This window comes from Euleptes europaea, chromosome 5 (assembly GCF_029931775.1).
Source record: "Euleptes europaea isolate rEulEur1 chromosome 5, rEulEur1.hap1, whole genome shotgun sequence".
Classification (NCBI taxonomy): domain Eukaryota; kingdom Metazoa; phylum Chordata; class Lepidosauria; order Squamata; family Sphaerodactylidae; genus Euleptes; species Euleptes europaea.
This window is the reverse complement of record NC_079316.1, coordinates 97,865,012-97,888,269: the sequence shown is the minus strand read 5'-3', so window position 1 is coordinate 97,888,269 and position 23,258 is coordinate 97,865,012. Positions and strand designations below refer to the sequence as shown.

Here is a 23,258-nt window from a genome sequence, read left to right as displayed (position 1 = left end):
AGCCTATGTGACCATGCCTTCCCTATGCCAACCCCTGTATGAGAAGGCTTTTCTTCACAGTTGTTTTATGATGCAACTCTCTTCCCCATTCCATTTATCCAGCATCCCAAGCGTCTTTCAGAAGAGGATTTTCCTGCTGAGCATCTTTATCTCTGGGCTAGTCTACAGAGGCTGGTGTTAGACTGCAATGGGAAAATTTCACTTACAATGTTTTAAGTGTGATTTTAAAGCAAGTCTGACATTTTACTTAAAATTAGATCACCTGGTTTAAGAGTTTGACAAAGATTAGGGCTGCAATCCCATGCAGACTTACTAAGGAGGTTTACTTCAGAGTATGCCTAGGATAGTACTGTAAAAGATAAATGCTAGGAGGCATTCATATATACTTCCTCCCAGCTCTAAGGACCAGTTTCTGGGATCCAGTATTTTTCAAGCACAAAGCACCCGTACCACTCCATGTACAGAATTCCTTGACTACATTTTGCCAGGTTTACTCTGAAATACAGGCTGTTGAGGGCATTTTCTGCCTCCAGTTTTGAATGCCTACACAATCCACATATATTTATGATTCCATGTAGATGTTAGTGGGGAAAAACAACAACACAAACAACCATGCAAGGATCTTACCTGTTTTACTTAGCTTCGTCCCCCCCTGACATGGGCATTAAAGTATTCATAGAAAAGCATGCTGTCCGTGAGCCTCCCCAGGTGACATTTCACCCTCAGGCAGAAATCCCAGGGGAGGGAGGGAGCAGATTTAAGGAGAAGTGGGGAGAAGTGAATGAACTACTTGTGGAGGCTTGGCCCTGGCTGAAGCACAGGCTTTGCATGCCAAAGGTCCTTGTTCAATCCCTGGCATCTCCAGGTAAAAAAAAAATCTCAGGTAGGAAATGGTGGGAGAGACGTCTTTCTGCCGCGGTGGGCTGTTGTCAGCTTTTGGAGATGGTATAAGACAAAATCATACCTTCTTGCATGAATGCGTGGTCACCCTGATGCTATAAAACTCTGTAAGGAATGCCACCCAACCCAGAGGAAGGAGTCTCCCTTAAGTCTTGTTCGCCATCTTCTCCCAAGTTGTGTGAACCCCTAGAGCCGTGTTGGCGAACCTATGGCACGTGTGCCCGACTTGGCACACGAGCCCTCTCTCTGGGCATGCACGGGTGAGTTGAGCAGCCGTCGCGTCTGCCTTCCCTGGACTCCCCGCGGGCGGGGAGTCCAGGGAAGGCAGACGCGATGGCTGCTCAACCTACCCACGTTTGCCCACAGGTTTTGTACTGCTGCCAACATATTACATTTTGAGTGTACTTATTGTGCTTCACAATTGAACCTCCTAATTTTTATTGGTTATGGGAGTTTTTCATTCATTTTGTGAACTGGCTCTGTTGGGTTGAATGTAAGGATAAAAGTTTCAAACGAGTGACCGTGACCAAGAGGGTGGGCACCTTCTCAGGGAGTTTCAGAGGACTATAATATGATCTTCTGGTTACATCACTGACCCACCAAGGAGAATATTTCAGCAAAGCACATTCCTCCCCTCTTTCTTTAACAACTTCTATATCCTTCTCTGGGTGCTTAAGACATTCCTGAACAGAACCAGAGTAAGGTGCTCGGCACCAAGCCGAAAGAAGACAGATGGGAGGGCTGCACAGGAAGTAGCTTCATGCAAATAAATGGGCTGGCCCCCGGATTCCTACACAGCAAGGACTGGTACCTTTGCAGAGGCGTGAGGTGAGGCTCCCTGGTCCAAGAGCAGAAGCGCCACTTTCTGATTATCGTAATGTGCCGCGACATGCAGTGGAGTTAAACCACTCTAAAAACACGTGCAGAACAAACAGGCATTGTTAGAAAATAACCACCTGACATAAATGCTTGGAGAATTAGGTTAAACTAGGTTTGGTGAGATTACAGTGGTATTAACTGAAGTTTTGGAATGGGGAAAAAAAACACAGCACAACACAAAACTCTTGACTTGGGGATGAATGTCCTCTCTTACACGTTAAGAGGCAGCACACCTGGGCTAGTTTCAATGATAACTGTCGCCCTCAACTTTGATTGCCAAAACTGGTTGACTATGAGAAATGTTGATTCAGAGTTTGTATACTTGGTCCTCGAGAGCCAAATGCTTTCTGAACGATAACATGATACAACCTTTCCTGGAATTTATCACTTTCAGAATGTAGCTGGGGGATTCCATCAAACGCAGAATGTGCCATCTTCCTGCAGTTAGAAAATTAGGATACCAAAGAGAAGGGTTTTCATCTAGTCTTAATGATGAGCTGCTTTGCTATATTCAGGAAGTTCTTAAAAAAAATTAAGGCAAGCAATTCAGCTGTGGAATTCTCCCAACCACAGTCTGAAATGTTACATTCCAGGAACAGTTTTACTGTTCTACTTAGGTCTGCTTAGGGAATTCTGATTTCCAAGTAAACATTGTTTGTGTATCCTGGTGAAACCCAGTCCTCTGAGCACAATTGTCTTCTGGAAGATCTAGCAGAACACAGTCCAAATTGACTCAGGCCATTTATGCATAGGAGGTTTTGCCTTGGATTTGAGGCTCTCTAAATGCATATTTCCCCCCATCCGAATTCTCAAAACTGAAAAATAAACTCCCTGGCAGAGTGTTGAGAATTTGGATAGGGAAAAATAGGCATCCAGAGAGCAGCAAATCCAAGGCTAAACCTCCCATGCATAAATAGCTTCAGGCTGCAGTTACTACTTGATGGACATGCTGGATTTTGAAGTAGAAAATTCCTCAAAAAACCACAGAGTACATAAGGCCAATGTTGGAATAGTGGTGGGATGCACGAGGAAAAATACAAACATCCAAAAAAGATCCATTGCTACAATTACTGTTTGGCACATGCTAGAGACAGGGCAGATTTATCCTGTTAAAGTGGTTGGTTAGCGACACTTTCGTGCCATACCTTTCCAGCAGCATCAGGGGGGGCACTCTTCTGAAGCAGGAGGTTGGCCACTTCGATGTTGCCATACTTGGCAGCCACATGTAGAGGTGTAAACCCTTTCTGTAAGACAAAGGAATTTTCATCAGCAGTTCTGTTTACTGATGAGGCCTTGCTGAAGGCCCTGGCAGTGGTCTTCAGACAGCCAATCTATGCAAGTGAGCCACAGGGAGGGTAGTACATGTGCTGTATAAACAACCAAATGTGGTAACAGAGACAGATCTTGGAAGCTAAGCAGGGTCAGATCTGGTTAGTACTTGGATGAAAGATCACCAGAGAAGTCTGGGGTCACTATGCAGAAGTAGGCATAAGCAAACCACCTCTGAACATCTCTTGCCTTGAAAACCGTATGGGGTCATCATAAGTTGGCTACAATTTGGTGGTGCTTTCAACCACCACCAACAGAGACACAGAATTTGCTTCCTTTCAGCATTCACTTCAAAACAGTAGATGTTTGGGGATTCCTGACAGTGTGTGAGCAACACCTAGTATAACTTCAGAAGCCAAATGGCTTGCTGGATAGCATATCCTGAAGTCTCTGGGAAGGGCCTTCAACAGCCCCACATAGCTCTTTGTCCCCTGCCTGTGACTAGTGGAAGAAACATCAAGTATGCAAAACAGTTTAAAAGGCAACATAAATTACATAAAATATTACACAAAGTTGCTTTATTAGCAACATTTATATCAAGTGCAGAAATAACCTTTCCTGGGCACAGAACTATGCAGGGTTGCCCATCTGGAAACTTCAGCTGGTGTAAACTTTTGTCCAGCGTGAGCAAGTGGGAGCTCACCATCACAATACTGAAAGAATTGCACTGGATTCCAGGTCAAGTTCAAAGCACTAGCTTTATCCTATAAAACCTTAAATGGTTGGTGTCTTGACTATATCAACAAGTGCCTACTCTCATATGAAGTCCCCTGTGCTATGGTACGTTTTATTTTTTTAAGTAGATTTTAATTTTTGTCCTACCATCAGCCATCTTTTCTTTTAATCTGAAAGGATACAAATGCTTAACAAATAAAATACTACAGTAAAGCACTTCATAACATTCTAGCGTGCTGCTGAGTTCGTGCAGCTGCACCTTCAATTTCAACACCCTCCCTTGTCCTCAGCATTGTACCAAGTCTGGTTTGGCCCTAAACTTGGCAGGGCTCCATGGTCCTTCCTAGCACAAGAAGCCCTGGTTGTTTCTTGTCCCAAACTCCCTGTATTTGAAGCAATCTATTGAGGCCTCAATCACTGGATGTAACTTCTTTTCTCTGCTTGTTGGTTTTTTTCTTCCTAGGATACATAGAGCCATTCTATGCATAATGCAGAATGAGATGGTACCAATTCAGACTGGAAGGGGGGGTGTATGTGTGGTGTGTCATGTTTCCCAATGTTTCTCCACAGAAAAAGTTCTCTGCATGCTGTCCTATGGGGGAGAGGGGGAGAGAGAGAGAAGCATAGCCCTAATATGCTGATTTAATATAGTTGGGAAGCTTTTAACATTAAGGAACATTTAAAATATGACAGCCCCACCTGCAATCTGAAGTGGTATAATCAAGAATTCTTCTGCTTTGTTCTATCCACCTCATTCTGCTCAGAATTTCTTTACAGCTGTGGAATTGCCACAGATTGAACTGACAAACAATACAAAGACTTCAGCAATTCATCTCTCTGACATTAAAATGTCAGCTCTCTTATCCTTACTTGGAAGCTTTTTGATGAAGCAGAGCTTTTGGCTACAGTTCAATTTGTCACTTGGAATTGATTATATTCGCTGAGGGTCGGCTTTTTTGGGTATTACCCCTGGATACAGACTGGCCATGCCGGAAGGATTGTCAAAGCTCTCTTAAACAGACTCTGTCTGCTGTGCCTAAAATCCCCTCACCTTGGTAGTTATATTTAAAGAGGCACCATGGTCCAACAGGATGGATGCTACATCTTCGTGTCCTTCTCGTGCCGAGAGATGCAATGGCGTATATCCTGACGTCGTGGCAGCATTTGGAGACGCTCCTTGTTGCAACAGCAGCTGAACTATATCAGCCTTCCCCAGTCGTGCAGAGATGTGCAGTGGCGTTTGGTCATCCTAAACGGGAAGAAGGAGCCATAGATCATGATCATATATTACTAGCAACCTTTTAGAACTGGAGTCACTTGGAGAGAAGGCCTGGATATCACAACAACCCATTGGGTCTCTTCTACATTACGTTGTGGGGGAGGGTGAATTAAAGTGACTCCACCCACCCTGCTTTTAGCACCACTCTTTTAGGGCATCAGTCTGGGAATGAAGGAGGTTCAGCAGACCCCCCCCCCCCAAGCTTCCCCTGCTTCCCTCCTGCCAACCTCCTCCCTCTGGTTATCAGGAGCCAGCGAGGGGTGTCCATCTGGGCCCAAAGCTGCTGCAGATTTAATACCCACCAACACCCTCTGCATGCTCCACCCACCTCCCCTCAGCCTTGCAAGAATTCTAGCTGTTGTGAGGCTCCCACTGTGCTGCCATTTGAGGGGGGTCGAGCCAACTACTGAGGGGCTGGCCCCACCACCCCACTGATATCAGATCTGGAGGTGCTTGCTGATATGAACCTTGGGCATATATCTAGCATTAGTCAATCCCCAAAACTTCAGTGGGAAATGTTTTGAAGTGATCCTAATTGCTTAATCTTACCCCTTTTATCTGCATAGCTTATTCTCGGCTATGTTTCCTTGTCATGCCAGTGTCAAGAAATGCAAGTCATTGCATATCAGGAACTGAAAGGTCAGGAACACATTGCATCCTGGGAGACTGCCTTCAGCTGGTTTTGAACAGGTGTTAACCATAAGCTGATGCAAGAAGATGAAATGGGTGCAATGACTAAGCAAGATGACACAGCAAAATGCTGATTGGTTCCTGAGGACTGAGAAATGTATATATGTCTTTTACTATGTAACTGTGTGTGGGGAGATTTGGTGGAGTGTGAGTGTTTGAGATAGCTGTAATCTATGCACTGTAAATAAACTAACACTGGCTTTTTGTAGCTTGGTAGTTCTGGATTGTTTCCTGGGGACTCAACTAATCCGCTAGCTCCTCGCGACATATCATGAAACAAATATGTGTTACCTGTTTATATACTATCCTTCTTTCACTGCACTGTTTTCTACTTCTGTAACTCAATTTTCTGCACTGCTTGACACATCATGTCTGATTTTTTTGCATTGTTTCTAATATTTGTAATCCTTGTCCTATCGTATTGCTTATTAGGTGTCTCCTGCTATTTGAATGTGTAGTTGTACACCATGTAATCCACCTGGATTCTCAGTGAGAAAAGCAGGCTATATATAAAAATAAACAATATAAAATTATTTACATAGAGATGCATACATAACATGTATGAACCATTCTTCAGAATGCCTTGGGCACTGACTCCAGGGCAGAGTGGGCTTATCAATATCTCTACATAAGTAATAGTCTGCCTCAGACACCCACATTTTCAAGAAGGCTGCCTGAGGCTCAGAACTCTTGGGACCATTTGATGAGTGATTCTGCCTTGGAGGCCTGGGGCTTATGTCCTTCTCAAATCATTAAGCACCCAAGGTCCCATCTCTCCAGGACATTCCTGTCTTAAAAGATAGAAGAAGTACAGGGAGGCCACAGTGACAGCAGAACACAGAGCATCCAGTTGGGGTGCTGTCTCTTTAAATTCCTGTTAGGGAAGGGCTTGTTTTTACCACCAGAGAGGTCCCTTGAGCTCTGATCATTTCCAGAGTAACACCTGCTTCCCTTAGGAACTCTCCAAGATCCTGCAAAGACTAACTCTGATTTGCTATCTAGAACCTCTTAGTAACTCCCTAGTGCTGGTCAACTCCTGGTCCTGATTCCCACATCAGGTCTTGCCAAAGGACCCTGTGGGCTGACAATCTGGCCAGGATAGGATAATATAGTTTGCTAGGATCTCACTGGTGTCAGCAAATAGTAAAGTAATGATGATTTTACTAAGGTCAACACAGGTGGTTTATCTATCCCATCAGGCCACCTGGTCAGATGGTGGCTCTGTGTGGTTCATTGCAGCACTGCAAGAACACAAATGAACACATGAACTTGCCTGAAAATGAGGCAGAGCCTTGGTATATCAAGGTCTTTATCTGACTCACAGCAGCTCTCCAGGGTCTCAGGTGGAGAACTGATAACTTTTCACAGGAGATGTGGGGCTAGAACCTTTGGCCTTCTGCATGCAAAGCAGATGGTCTACCATAGGCCACAACCCCTCTCCTCCAACACATGGTCCTTGCAATGCCATTCTAATAGACACTCAATCACCTTACCTTGGCTTTTGCTTCTACCTGAGCTCCGTTCTGTACTAAGTACCGAACAACTTCCGACTGGCCAGCTCTTGCAGCCATATGTAGGGCTGTCTCTCCCCTCTATGAATGGAAAATATTATCAGAGGTTACAGTGCTAACCCTCCCCAACCTCCTGGAAACAAAGAAGTTTTTTTAAAAGCTACGAGAAGTGTTGAATCAATAGTCACAAAAATTTCCCCTCCTGTTGGGATGTAAATAATCACCCTGTGAATATTTCTAAGGTGCTGCCCAGGAACAGAATGCAACATCCAGTCAATATTTGACCTCCAGCTCTGGCCCTCAGAAAGTAATTTATTCCAGTATTGATTTTCTTTCTAACTACTAAGGACACATCAGTGTTTTTGCTCTTTGTTGAAGACAGTAATGTCCTTTTAAAATTTTGGTACTCCCTTTGTTGGGTTAACACATCAGGTTAAAGGACCATCCGCAGTTGATCAACATTTGTAATTATTTCCCTCATTTGATCCCTTTCCATTGTACTCTAATGATTCTGGTATATGTTGTCAAACAGCAAGCACTCAGCTGGGCAGATCAAATTAACCAAATGAACAACGAGAAGAATTAAAATGCTACTGAATTTGTAGAACTCCACAGCCTGAACCGAAAAGAATGCATCACCATGGAAATGGGTAAAAAAACTTTGGTTTCAAAGATAATTTTTGCATTTTGAGGAATGTTTTTAAAAAGGAAATGCTGCTTATAGTTCAGATGGGACTACATGAATCTATGATATGAAATGGTTTTATAGAGAAAACTGTCAAAGCGATGCTTAGTAACTGGGCCTGCCTCTCATTATGGCAAACAATTAATGATAAAGGGTACCTAAAAACAGCTCTGCATGTGAGTGTGCACATGTTTGTATGCATGCCTGTTCTGAAACTCAGCTATTTCAGTTTTCACAAATGCATCTCCATTTTTTTAACACCCGTCCACAAGGCCTCTGGGTAAAGGGAAGCAATCTAGCATGACTGCGTGGACACAACCAATATGTCCTGACAATCTGCTGCAATCTGTTTGCCTCATCAACAGGGTTTGCCTCAACACAGAAAAGCCCCTCCGCCCCAGTCTTCTGGGGATTATGGCACTCCAGGAATAGAATGCCCTTCTCACAAATCAGACACATGGAGCAATAACTGATGAGCTCTTCCTCATTCCAGTATAAAAGATGAGGGAAAAAACCCATGTTTGAGTAAAAATGTAAGTGGGGAGAGAGGGGAAGCTAAGCGAAAAACTCTTCAGCCTTCTTCTAAACACAAGGTGTAAATGACAGAAAGCTTTGGCTTCACATTCATCAGATCACTAGCAGTTAATCAGTGATAAATTAATTCTGGTCAGCAGCCTCACGTCTTGGAAGTGCCGAGCCCAATATTATGCATCAGCAAACCCCACAATGCAATGGGTGTATGCTATGAAAAGAACACCTCTATGCTAAATTAGCACAACCACAAAAAAATCAGCATAGGAAGCCAAAATATAATGAAATCTCCTATTTCTAATAGTATTTTACACATACAACAAAGAAAATGACAATGGTCTTATAATGCACAACTTGCTAAAACACTTTAAAGTCAAAAACAAATCAAAGGATCCACCCCAATCCGTCTTTGAGCAGGCTTGCCGCTTCACAAGGCGATCTCCATCCTGTATAGACGGTCTTCTAGAAACATGTACCGTTTCATCATCCAACTTCCATACAAGAGCTTAACCAATACATATGCAGTCATTAAAGAGCTATCTAACAATACATAAAGACTACAAAACAATTAGGAAACATCCGAGAACTCACCTCATCATATAAATATATAAATGATGCGTGACAAAGCAGCTAGCAGCTTGCTGATCACCAAAATATACAATGACGTTTGAGGGCAAGATACAAAAATGAACAATTATACCTAGCCATTTCCTTTCTTTTACAGTTGTGATCACTGAGAATGAATGGACACGATCTGTGAGGAACTTACAAACAACCATTTGACTGCATGTGTATTGGTTATGCTCTTGTATGGCAGATTCTACGTTATACTGAAGAAGTTGGATGACGAAACAGTGCATGTTTCTAGAAGACCGTCTATACAGGATTGGGACCCAAGACGGATTGGGGTGAATCCTTTGATTTGTTTTGGACTTTAAAGTATCTTAGCAAGTTGTGCATTATAGGACCATCATCATTTTCTTTATTGTATGTGTAAAATACTATTAGAAATAGGAGATTTCATTATATTTTGGCTTCCTATGCTGATTTTTTTGTGATCTGTGTATGCTAATCAGGGAAATGCAGCCAATCCCACTGCCCTGACAAGCATACCTGTACAACAAGCAAGCCCTTCTCAGAGTTAAGTGTCCACAAGAACAGCACTGCTTTCTTTAAACCTTCCTGACTTAGCCACTTTCATCTGAACGGGTCAACAGTTGCCTAGTATTGTCGAAGGCTTGACACTGAGAGACACTGTCCTTCAGTGTTACTCCTCTGAAGATGCCTGCCACAGCTGCTGGCGAAACGTCAGGAAAGAAAATACCAAGACCACGGTCACACAGCCCGGATAACCTACAAGAACCAAGTTGCCGAGTACTTTATAAGCAGCTACCTCCTGGTGACAGCGAAGCCTGGAGTCCTGCCTACCACGGGGGCAGAGGCATCCCCTATGCACATCCACATTCACTCCCGTGAACAAAGCTACTGAAACAAGAGTGGCTGTGTCACTTCCAATTCCAGAGGAGGAGTGCCCCCAACCTGGATGGCCCAGGGTAATGTGATCTTGTCAGATCTCAGAAGCTAAGTAAGATGGGAGACCACCAAGGAATACCAGGGTCACTATGCAGGGGAAGGCAATGGCAAACCACCTCTGTGTTAGTCTGTTGCCTTGTAAACCCTCCTGGTTTGCCATACATCAGCACTCTACACACTTTTAGCGGTGTCAGCCCATCGCAGGGAGAATTAAGACAGGTGCCTGGCCACACCAGCCACACATAGCATTTTATTACAGCTTAAACTTCCGCTGGAGCAGAGCCCACTTCTTCCGAAGCATCCCTCCAGCACCTCCAACATCCTCTCCCCTTGTTCTCCCCCATTTAAGCTCCCTCACTGGCACTTAAATCCCCCGCCCTTTTGTAACTCTCGCCTACTTTACTTGCTTCCATAGTATTTAGGATGTGTCCAAGCAGCGGCCACAGGGGCAACAAAGGACATCTATGTGGCAACACTCCATGCAGGCAATTATCATGCTGGAATGCTGTGTTCCATAACGTCCGGCATCTTGTATGTTGTATGAACAGACTCTATGGCATTGGGCCAGCCCATAGCTGCCCGTACAGAGTGCCACCATTTGGAAATATTCTGCGTCCGCTATGGGTGGCACAGCATTTAGACCTCTGCTAGAGGCAGCATCGCTTCTGTGAACTGTATAATAAGCTAGAACCCTAACTGCACTAAGTAGCATAAGCCACAGTCATTAAGCAGAACCTAAGAGTGCTGATTTACATAATTAGTGCATTGTTATCCCTTGCTTCCTCCATGGAGCTCAGGGCGTTTCTCCTCCTCCATTTTCTCCTCACATGAACTCTGTGAGGTAGGTTAGGCCGAGGGAGAGAGTGACTGGCCCAAAGTCACCCGGTAAGTTTCATGGCAGAACAGGGATTTAATCTTGGGTCTCATCAAATCTAGCCCAATACTCTAACCACTACACCACACTGGCTCAATGGAGTTATCACCATTGGGTATATACATACATGCGAGCTGATCCTAAACACCAGGGCTTGTCCAGATGGCAGCTTCCCAAGTTCTCTAGTGGTCACTGCAGGCTACCACCAAGAGAGCAGAAAGTACCTCAAGGAGGGACCAGTCCCTTTCTTCTCAGAAACACTTGAGTTCAGAAATGCAATTTAGTGCCTTGTAGAACTTATGCAAGCCTGTGTTAGCGAACTGGCTCAGCTGGGCTCAACACATGAATCCACAAAGCTGCCTTATACTGGATCAGACCACTGGCCCATCAAGGACCATTGTCTATTCTGACTGGCAGCTACTCCCCAGAGTCTCAGGCGAAGGTCTTTCACATCACCCACCACCTGATCCTTTTAACTGAAGATGCCAGGGATTGAACCTGAGACCTTCTGCATGCCAAGCAGATACTCTACCACTCAGCCACAGACCCTCCCCAAAATGGATTGTAGTGATCCTAAGCAACAAAACCAGTTTCTGCCGTTCTCTCTTTCTGGAAAAACCTTTGGGAAAGAACAATCTTGCACATGTTTTGAACATATGTCGCAGTGCCAGGAGAATCCCACAGGTTTGTTATCAAAGAGATTCTACTTTGCTGAGAAAGAAGGTTGAAACTGATACTCACCACGTTGGTTGTATTGGGTGATGCTCCGTGATGCATCAGCTGTGAAACGATATTTACATGTCCCATGAAGGCAGCCACATGGATCGGAGTCAGGCCCGACTGGGGGGAAAAGACAAGAAAAACAAATGGGGCTTGAACTAGCGGTGCAGTTTGCTATGGTGAAACTGGGCTGTCGGACCTTAACGTGGAACATTGTTAACAACTTGGAGCTTGGAGCTTAGTGGCTTTAAGCACTGGTTTTGAACAAAGCTTGCACAAGTCCTAGTCCCAGAAGCTAAGCAGGATTTGCCCAGGCTAGTATTTGGATGAGAGACCTCCAAGGAATACCAGGGTTGTGATGTGGAAATAGGCAATGGCAAACCACCTCTGAATGTCTCTTGCCTTGAAAATCCCACCGGGGTCGCCATAAGTCAGCCATGACTTCACGGCAAAAAAAAAAAAAAGATAAGAGAGATACATAAAGCACAATTTTAGGCAAATATAGAAGCGGGGGGAGAGCACAGAATGCAAGACTGGGCACAGGATCCAGCTTCCTGAATATCTCAGCTTTTCTCTTCTTTAAAAAAAAAAGCAAGTTTCTAGGCCTCAAGGTGATGGAAGTATGTAAGCATGTGATGTGAATGGTTTTTAGAGAAATCTCTGCAGAGAAAGGTATGGCCCAATAAGAGCTTCAGTGGGACTACAGGCCCCCTCCCCATATGAGCAGAAGGTTGGGATGAATAATGCAAAATGTTCATCAAGATACTAATTTGCATAATTTGCACAGGGCTGCAGAATTCAGCCTTTCTATATAGGGATAACTCAGAATTTTACTTCTTAGCATAGGCTGCACGCTCCCCACAGTGTAGCTCAAACCAGTGCAATGCAATTCATGTGTCTTTTGTACACATACCAAGAGATGCCTGTGTTTATATATTGGACGTCCATCCTGTACCAAAAAGTTATTGACAGGCACTGACAGAGCTCCTTCTCCCCACACTGGTGGAGGAGGTAAAGTGAAGCACCCAAGGAACAGTCTAAAGATTAACAAGGAGCTCACAGATCCCAACCACAACAGTGGTGGAATTTACAACCAATGCCCTACAGTTAACAGCCATACCTTGAACACCCCAGATTTCCTGCTTCACTGTCTGCTACCCCACCCATCTTGGTTAGCTCTCGGGAAACCTTCAAACAATCACCGTAACTGAAGGAAACAACATTAAGACCTCACCTTTGGTGTTGTAATGGTAGCAAATGTTAGGAGCAACAGGAACTCCTTTAGTTCTATTTCTTGACACCCCCCACCTTAGTTGGACTGTGGACCACAGGATCACACATTTGATTATTTAACCCCATCATCGGCACACTCAGACAGAAAAGCAGTATTTAGTATGAATAAGGCTGGTCCTTTCATATGGAATGTTATAGCACACTAATTGTGTATGTGGTTTTTTAAATAGGATGCCTGCTCTTGGTTTCAAAAACAAGGCATGCTTTGTAGCTGTAGTGTCAGAGGTGGGGCTTTATTTTCTGGGACCTAGGACATGCCTTAAGACGACACGTGTCAATCCTACTCTTGGTCCAACTGCAAAGAAAGCTCACAACTGTAGTTTTCAAACTGTATGCCAGGGAACCTTGGTTTTCTCAGGACCTTACTGGGATTTCTGCAGTTAGATCAGTAATGTTTGACAAATTTCCCCAAAAGATGGTTTGCCCACTGCTTCCCTTGCAATGCACAGCTGCAACAGGCAGTGTTTGTTCTATAGAACACCGTCAGCTCATACAGGGTGAGGATGAACACACCATGAAGCTGTCTTATACTGAATGAGACCACAGGTCCCTTAAGGTCAATACTGTCTACTAAGACTGGCAGTGGTTCCCAGGTCAAAGTCTCTCACATCATCTGATCCTTTAGCTGGAGATGTTGACAATTGCACTTGAGACCTTCTGCATGCCAAGTAGATGCTCTTCCCCTGAGTCACAGCCCCTCTTCTTGATGAGGAAGCCTACTAGAATCTAACAGCAGCCGATATGGTCTCAGAACGTGCCTCATAACATAAGACAAGATCTGCACCAGGCAGGAGTTTTTGGCCAAGGGTAAAGGACCTCTGAAAACAAAAACTTTGACAACCATTGGCATAAGTTAAAATTAACTGAAACAATGGAAAAGGCCACCCAGCTTCTCTTTAGCATCTCCACGTCCAGCGGTTCTCAGTGACTTATAATCAATGCACTAAGTGCTCTTTGTTTACTGAAAACACAACAGTGCGCGCAATCAATGCGCCTTACCTCAGTGACAGCTTGGATAGACGCCCCGTGTTTCAGCAAAAGTTCCATAACTTTAATTCTATTCTTTTTGCAGGCAATGTGGAGAGGTGTGAAACCGTTCTGCAAAATTCAGAAAGACTTTCAAAGACCTTCAACAAACATGAATGGCAACACACAGCTTCTCTGAACCATCTTCCCTACCTCCTGCTGTCCCCTAAAACTCTCCCACAGCCCCTAACTTTTATTTTATAAAAAAGCATATCAAAGAGATTACGACAGCACATTTTTTCCGTGCTCATCGCGTTTGTTTGTCTCAGTTTTTTGGAATACCACCACCACACAGTTTGCCTGCCTATACCTACTTTTTGACAATTTCTTGCCTCTCTAGGGCCTTCTTCCTAGCTAGATTAAACGCTAACCCTTCTATGGTTATGAGAGGCAGAATTTTTAATTTACCATACTCGGAAAGGACTTGTCCGTGCTCTTCTGGCTCCATTGATTCATTAGCTCATGTGCTCTTGGAATGCCGTTTCTATGAGGACCTTAGAGCACAATATATCTCTTAATACATACATCCAATGCTTCTGTGTCTGATATAATGCCTTTATTATTAAGTGACAGGGATCCCAAGGCTACATTGGCAGTGGCAAAATTTATCTCAGTCCTTATATCCCTCAAACATTAGATTCAGAACTATGCTGCTCAAGATCAATGGATCAAGGAGCTTCTAAGGGATAAAGGAAAGGAAAGGAATTTATTCTGTTTCAGCTTTGCAGGATGGAATGTTAATGATGAGCACGGTTTTGAAGTACAGGGGCGTTGGCACACACCCTGCAACAGCGCACAGCTATGCTTAAATTCCGTTGCAAGCAAAATGGGGGGGGGGGGAAGCAAGAAAATAAACTGTCCTGAACATCAAAGATCTGCTCACAGCATTTGCTTGAATGTTGATGCCAACCTGTATACATATCAAAGCGGCATCGTGGGCCTGTTTTAAAAACAGCTGACAGAATTGGGCTTCCAATCTGATCGAGATTAGCTACCTTACCCACCAGAGGGGGAAAATACCGTATGCTTTCATAACATATGGCCAGGGCCTCTGCCTCTTCTAGTTGAGTCAAAACAGGCAGGTCCATTCATTGCCTCTTCTTAGTGGATTTATTTAGGAACATTTACAGAGACTTCCTGCTCTCCCTGCTTGTTGCCTGCTATGGGAGGTTTTTTTAAAAAATGGCACTGCTTTGGTGGCGTGACATCACTTTCAGCGAATACCCAGAAGTGACATCACATTGCAGGCATGACAATGAAGTGGAGTGATGCTGCTCTAGAATCTGACCCTGGAAACAGTATCTTCCATGTCATACATTAGTTGGTATTTTTTCTTTACTGCATACACAAGTTGATCAAGTAAAACATGTCCTGATGGTCACTAGAGTGAGTGAGAATCTTGGGGATTAGAGGAAATGATGGAGAAGGAGAGGGTGGTCAAAGGCTCGAATGTAACCTCCGTATGAAAGGCTGTGTATGTGGGAATGCCACTTGCTTGGGGTTCACAATGGGGGCAGCTGCACCCTTTGTGTGATGTTTGATGGTTTCTCAAAAACATCTGGTGAGCCACTGTAGAAAATGGAATGCTGAACTGGACTGGTGCCAAGGTCGTAGTTTGCCTAGGGGGCCAAAAAACCTTGGGCCAGTCCTGGATAGGTCACTGCACCAAATAAATTTGGACTTGTGGGTCACTGTACCGAAAAAGTTGGGAACAGCTGTCCTAGTGTCACATCAGTGATGTGACTTCACTTCCAGTATTAGCAGGAAGGGACATCACGCTGCTAGCACAGTGCCATTCCCCATCATCCCTGTGCCCCACACACCCACATGCTGCCAGCCATTAGCTGGCAACCCTAGGAACCTTTCATTGGCAAAAAGCCTATAATAGGAACTAAAACCCTTGAGTCTCCTACTAGCTGCTCTAGGAATACTCAGAGATGTAAAAGCTCAGCATGCAGTCAACTTGGCATAAGAGCACACTTCCCATCTCAGGAATTAGGGCAGCCTAACTGAACACGAAACACAATGCATTGTAAATTTTGCTGCAAAAATATCCTGAAGTTATAAAAAATGCCTTCTAAACAAATGGTTGATACAATATAATGTGTAACTTTTTTGTTGTGGGTGAAGAAGTGCAGGTTTTGGGGGGGGGCACCATCCATTCTAGCTATTTCTGCACTTATGACAACACAGTACTCAGAAGAAAGCACCACTGAGCTCGGTGGGCTTTATGCTCAGATAAGTGCGCACAAACAGGGCTGTCTTGAGTCTCCTACTAGCAGCTTTGGGCTGTACTCAGATGGACAAGACCAGCATGCAGATAGCATGGCGTAGTTTCCCCATGATTCACGGCAGATAATGCTACACACTGTAACAGGAGCTCAGAAAATTCACAGCTTCCTAAAGCATGCTGGTACAGTCCAGTTGTATGCAATTCTAAAAAAAAATCCAATATGAGTTCTAGGGTTGGGATTGATAAAACAACATTTTGCACTCATTCACACAAACCGTAGAAAAAGCAGTCCCCTAAATTTTCACCCCACCTAAATAAAACTGTTACAGTATGATATGGCACCCCACCTAAGCAGGCGGATACTGCAACTGAGGAAAGAAAGGCTAAACAAAATGCTTCAATTAGAAGCATTTGTTGCAGATTCACACAAAATCTACTATTTAGAATAGTAGATTCTAAAATTTCTCCCCCAGTTACCTCCCCAAAGGCAAGGCAGGAACATGCTTATAGGGGGTAGAAGTCATTGTATTGAGATTCTCTCTCTAAGCCATGCACAAGCTTGTGTGTTCCCCCTCTTAATTCTTGCCTTGCAAACATCAGAAGCCTTCACCCAAAGCATTTTTCCCACTTGAAAAGCCAGTGTTTCATCTCTTCTTTCAAAACGCATAGACTCTGAATTTCTGCCACACTTACTGTTGTGCATAGTTAAGACCGTATTTACTCCTTTCCCACAGATTAACAGCAAGCCTTAAATAGAAAGGCAGACCCATTTCAATTGATACTAGTATTGCCTGACCAAATGGCACAGATCCTTTTCTTTCATGTAACTCAGACACAACTGGACATACATTACCTACATGGGAAATTCAAGAAAAAGGCTATTGATAACTGCAGGCCCCCTCTTTTCTCAAAGCCAGTGAGCAGCAATTGTGATAGCCGCGCTACACCCTGATGCTCAGGCTTGCTGGGAGCTTTTGCTGACTGCAAACAGCGGTGTAGACTCACCAGTGCTTTGGCATTAGGATTCGCTTTCTTGTCCAACAAAACCTTCGCGACTTTGTAGTGGCCACAGTGAGCGGCGACGTGCAGCGCCGTCAGGTAGTCGTTGGTGACATCGTCCACAGGCACATTGTGCTCGATCAGAAGCTGGACACAGTTGAGGTGGTCCCCCTGCGTCGCCATGTGCAATGGAGACAGGCCATTCTGAAAAGCCGAGGGGAAAGAAAAAGAGGGTGGAGTTAGATGGGACATGTGAAAATCTGTGCTGCTTTGGATGGAAACCCATCATCGTTACCTAGCTTTACGAGCTTTCTGTGATTTATAGAGGGAACATGAATGAGAACAACCTTTTAATTCAGGCATTATTCACATCTTCAAGCAAAACTTCTGTGGGAACTTGATAGTAGCCTGAGGGAAAGTGGCAGTTAAAAAAAAATACAAGTAGAACTAAGTTGGAAGCCTGACTCCTTCAACAATGCATAGCCAACGTAGTTGTAACAATCCCACAGTGCAATCCTGAGCAGAATTACACTCTCCTAAATCCACTGAGCCCTGACCTGGATGGCCTAGGCTAGCTCAATCTCATTAGATCTCAGAAACTAAGCAGGGTCAGCCCTGGCTAGTACTAGGAGACTACCAAGGAAGTCCAGGGTTGCGAAAGAGAAGCAGGTAATGGCAAACCACCTCTGAATGTCTCTTGCCTTGAAAACCCCATGGGGTCACCATAAGTGACTTGACAGCAAAAAACAAACAAAAAAACCACCATTGAAGTCAGTTAGGATGGCTCTGCAGGTCTCCTAACCATGGTCTCATGAGCTTCTTCTCTTCCATGGTGTAGCATGATGCCTGCATTGGTGCTAACCAGGATTGTTCTAATGCCCCCTTGAGGTAGTTGGTGTTTGTCCCAGCCTTGAAACAAGCTGTGTTGAGTCTACTACTAAAGAAGTCTACCCTGGACCCAGGAGATTTCAATAACTCCCAACCAGTCTCAAATGTTGCATTCTTGAGCAAGGTTATTGAACCAGTGGTGGCTTGACAACTTTAAGCTTTCCTGAATGAAGGGGATTGTTTGTATCCTTTCCCATCTGGTCTCAGTCCTGGTTATGGTTATGGTTATGGTTATGATACCACCTTATTCGCTCTGATGGATCTCATTTGCTGGGAGACAGGCAGAGGAAATTAGTCTCTGTTGATTCTCCTTTTGATATCATCACTCATGGTATCCTTCTGATCTGCCCTTCCAGACTGGGGCTTGGGAAGGGCAGTTTTGCAGTGGTTAAAATGTTACTTCTACCTATCCTTCCAAGCATTTTGTTACTGCCTTTGGAATGATGGTGTGGTAGTCTATTATTCTACAGAGATATATAGGGATGCCACGAATATCCATCATTTTCTGCTCTGGAGATCAAAATGCACTGACGGAACACAATTGTTCCAAACAATGAGCCTTGCAACGTGATCCCCTGTCTGTGGTACAGTCCAGCACTGGGTCGGCCTCCTCTTCTGTGTAAAAGAACTAGGCCTGAGATGTGGCAAGGCAGTAATAATTTTGAGGGACATTCTCAAAATATTCTGCACACCCACCTGAAAACCGAGTAAAGAATATAATTTCTGTTACAAGATCCATCTTATTTCAAATACAAAACAAAAAAAGAAACCCTTTTATCAGAAACAGTGAAGCAACTCTGGTTTTCCTTCTTGTCTTTTCTCAAGCGTGGGTATGATACAGTAGCAGCATGCCGTGTGGATGAGCTCATTAATGTCATTCACAAGGTATCTGGCCTCTCAGTTTACCACAGAAATCTTGTCAAAATTAACATATCAGAGAGGGAAAGAGACAGATAAAGAGCACAGGCAGCAGAAGCTCTTGGCTCTTTTATAATACGAAGTTTTCATTTCCCTCTGTAGGTGGGTAGGTGCCTCTAAATTATAGCAGCGGAGCTCTCTGTTGCTCAACAGAGTTATATAAGCCTGTTTCTAGGCCAGCGTCCCTCCATTGCCATCACACAAATCACGCACCTCGAGATTCTGAAATGCAGAATGAACTCACAGCCCCAGTCCTCCGTTTGAAGCTCACTTCTGCTATAAACCTATTTGATAATCCCAGTAAACCACTCTCTCTCAGCCCCACACACCTGCCCCATCCATTTAAAGAGTGGTGGAGGGATAACAACACTGACCTACCTTGCAGGGTGTTGTAAGAATCGTAAGAGAGCACATATTAAGCACTTTGTCCTCTTTCTAAAGCACCATGTGAATGCTTGTTAGTATTGTGCAGCTGTTGATTTGCCACCTGTTCCTTATTTTGAAGAACTGTTCTTTATTTAGCATTAACAGAAATACTCATGGGGGAAAAGAGGCGTACCATGACTGAAAACAGCAGCTTTAATGTATTAGTAGGGCACTAAATACTAATGAAATACAGGCAAGACACACCAATGATACCATTTTCTTACAGTTTCACTGTGATATCCTCATTTTAAAGCTCTTTAGAAAGCGGTCCAAACCCATAGACATATGTTCAGAGGAAGGCATTTTAAAAGGACATTTAAAACAACCACCAAAGTACGTGGATGTGCAAAACGACAGAAGAGCCCAGACCAAATATAAGGTCCCCCTCCCAATTTTTCAATTCAATTCAAAAGTTTTATTTGCAGAATATGAGTATCAGACAGATGTCAAAAAAAGTTACTTTCTGTCAACAGCTGATCTGTACACGAGATTCCCAGCATGCCTGAGAATGCCAAACTGGAAAAGGGGGGATATTCAAGGGATATTATTCTCTAAATGCCAAGTGCCAGATTACCTTTGTTTTGGAAAGAATAGGAGCTCCCCGATCAAGCAGCATTCTTACAACTTGTTCATGGCCGCTTCGTGCCCCACAATGGAGAGGTGTCAGCCCATCCTACGGAATACAGGAGTCACAATCCATTAAAATTAGAATGATGTGGCTTTTAACACATACAGAAGAAAAATATTTCTCCCATCTATGCTACATTTTCATGGTGCTGTTAACAAAACACAAAAAAACTAATCTCCATTTGTTTTTATTTTGCCCCCAACAGTACTGTTATTTTCCACCCTAGCATGAGAAATGCTACTGAGAGTAGACACAATTATAATTTGACCTGTGGTTTTTTTCTAAATCCCAATGTGACTGCCTCATAGGCAGTTCATAGTATTTCATTTTGGACAGGCAAACAAGACTTGATTTCTAACCGGCCTTGTGATCAAATTAGATCATCAAGGCAATTTACCAGAACACAACATCTATAGGAATTGTTACATAGAATATTAAAGCAGGCATCATCACAAAATATAGCAATATTTTAAAAAGCAGATATAACACAGTTCTAAGACAAATTAGAAATGGATCAACAGCAAAAGATTAAAGCCATTTAGCTGCTCTATGAAATGTGCTCATTTATTATTAGCATATTTCAGTGGCCTAAAGCTACATCCAATTATTAAATTACTATTATTCATTTTGATAATACTTGTAATGTGCACAACTACTATTTAATCTTTATCTCATGCATCTTTAACACCATGCCTGATCGTTCAGAGAGGAACTACTCATTTCATTATTCTGTGATCCTTTTTACCATTTATGTATTTTCGTTGCTCAGTCTGCTTTTTTTTTGCTGATACTCAAGGCTGGAAGTAAAATTTGTTTTGTATACTGCAGCTGCTGAAGCATCCATTTCAAAGGGGAAGACTAGTTATTTAACCCTTCCCCCCCATCCCAATTGTGAACCCTAAGACTTTTGCACCCCCATTGAAAGAAGTATGCCTGCAAATTGGTTCTTGTAGGTTATCCGGGCTGTGTAACCGTGGTCTTGGAATTTTCTTTCCTGACGTTTCGCCAGCAACTGTGGCAGGCATCTTCAGAGTAGTAACACTGAAGGACAGTGTCTCTCAGTGTCAAGGGTGTAGGAAGAGTAATATATAGTCAGAAAGGGGGTTGGGTTTGAGCTGAGTATTGTCCTGCAAAAGTATTGTCCTGTAAGTATCAAGATAATGTGCTAATGAGGGTATGGTATGTTAATATGGAACCATTGTATCCTGAAGTGATCTGTTAATGTGTGTAATCCAAAGCTAATCTGTATGGCTATTGTTGAATGTTGTCTTTGTCTGGAGGTTTTTCAGGGCAGGAAGCCAAGCCTTATTCATTCTTAAACTCTCCTCTTTTCTGTTAAAGTTGTGCTGATGTTTATGAATTTCAATGGCTTCTCTGTGCAATCTGACAAAATAGTTGGTAGAATTGTCCAGTCTTTCAGTGTCTTGGAATAAGACCCTGTGTCCTGTTTGTGTCAGTCCATGTTCAGCCACTGCTGATTTCTCAGGTTGGCCAAGTCTGCAGTCTGCAGACTTGGGAAATCAGCAGTGAGAACCTGAGAAATCAGCAGTGGCTGAACATGGACTGACACAAACAGGACACAGGGTCTTATTCCAAGACACTGAAAGACTGGACAATTCTACCAACTATTTTGTCAGATTGCACAGAGAAGCCATTGAAATTCATAAACATCAGCACAACTTTAACAGAAAAGAGGAGAGTTTAAGAATGAATAAGGCTTGGCTTCCTGCCCTGAAAAACCTCCAGACAAAGACAACATTCAACAATAGCCATACAGATTAGCTTTGGATTACACACATTAACAGATCACTTCAGGATACAATGGTTCCATATTAACATACCATACCCTCATTAGCACATTATCTTGATACTTACAGGACAATACTTTTGCAGGACAATACTCAGCTCAAACCCAACCCCCTTTCTGACTATATATTACTCTTCCTACACCCTTGACACTGAGAGACACTGTCCTTCAGTGTTACTACTCTGAAGATGCCTGCCACAGTTGCTGGCGAAACGTCAGGAAAGAAAATTCCAAGACCACGGTTACACAGCCCGGATAACCTACAAGAACCAATGAACTCTGACCGTGAAAGCCTTCGACAATATTTTATGCCTGCAAAGTTTTCTTGAAAGGAGTGATGTTTAGTGGGGCACAGGGAAAAGATTAAATAGCCCCTTTCCCCTCATCCTTCATGCTTCTGTCCAATTGGGATTGTCCAACTAGGACCAGGAACAGGGTTCACTCATTACATTCCACCCATGGTTTGGACAGCACGGAAGAGTTAAAACAAGCTCATCCTAAAGTAGCATCTAAACAAACCCCCACAGGCAGCCTCACTTCCCCTCTTTTGCTAAACTCACATTGCACAAAGAGCAAAGACATCCTACACCACACATCCATGCCAAGTTACCAGAACACTTAATTTTTATTTATTTTTTGTAATGGAATTCCTGAGGGACTACATCTCCCAACAACCCCTGACTCTGACCTAAGAAACAGTTGCTTTTCTTCTTAGGTGAGGAGGGAGAGGGGAGAGAAAGGAAGGGAAAGAAGAAACAAGAGGTCTGAAAAGAAATAACAACCAGGCTTTTGGGAGGAAATCAGTGGGTACTAGAAGCTGGAGAAAAGAACTTCTTGGAAACTTGCTGTCCAGCTAAAGCTCAAGGTAGAGACTTTGCTTAATACTGACTGTGTCAGTAGGGTTCCCAGTTGCCTGGTATTGGCAGGCAATCACCCACCAATTCTTGTGGCTGCCTGCCGACCCTCAGCTGGTCGCTGGGCAGAAGGCCAGCAGAAAGGGGGGGAGCGATCCATGCACCCAGCGCAATGATGTCATTTTTGTGTTGACGTGGAAACGCCGGTATCGCACGCAATGTCGGCGCTTCCACGTCAAATTGGAAGTGACATCATCGCACAGGGTGTGCAGATCACTGCCCCCCAACCTCACCTCTGTGAAGCTCCTGCCATTTGTCAGGAGGGACCTGGCAAACTTATGTGTCAGGCAGGGTTACCAGTTCTCCCACTGTGATGGGAGATGTCCAGCTGGAGCGGAAACAGAAGACAAATAAACAATTGCCACCAGGCTAATAGTGTGATGTCACTTGTAGGGAAAACCCAGAAGTGATGTCATGCCTCTCCAGGAATTACCAGAAACTCTATGGTTTTACTAAAGAGTTTCTGGTGATTCCTAGAGGAGCATGACATCACTTCTGGGTTTCCCCCAGAAACTGAATT

General features: G+C 43.7%; 1 protein-coding gene across 1 annotated transcript in view; it reads right to left on the bottom strand.

Moving 5' to 3' along the window:
• Nucleotides 1–23,258, bottom strand: part of ANK3 (ankyrin 3) — a 301,245-nt gene that overhangs the window by 145,142 nt on the left and 132,845 nt on the right. Inside the window, exons 9-16 of the mRNA XM_056849508.1 lie at nucleotides 19,964–20,062; nucleotides 17,164–17,361; nucleotides 13,899–13,997; nucleotides 11,628–11,726; nucleotides 7,246–7,344; nucleotides 4,835–5,032; nucleotides 2,925–3,023; nucleotides 1,712–1,810 (exon numbers count right to left, since the gene is read on the bottom strand). Coding sequence (XP_056705486.1) covers nucleotides 1,712–1,810; nucleotides 2,925–3,023; nucleotides 4,835–5,032; nucleotides 7,246–7,344; nucleotides 11,628–11,726; nucleotides 13,899–13,997; nucleotides 17,164–17,361; nucleotides 19,964–20,062 — 990 coding nt within the window. The remainder of the gene's footprint in view (nucleotides 1–1,711; nucleotides 1,811–2,924; nucleotides 3,024–4,834; nucleotides 5,033–7,245; nucleotides 7,345–11,627; nucleotides 11,727–13,898; nucleotides 13,998–17,163; nucleotides 17,362–19,963; nucleotides 20,063–23,258) is intronic.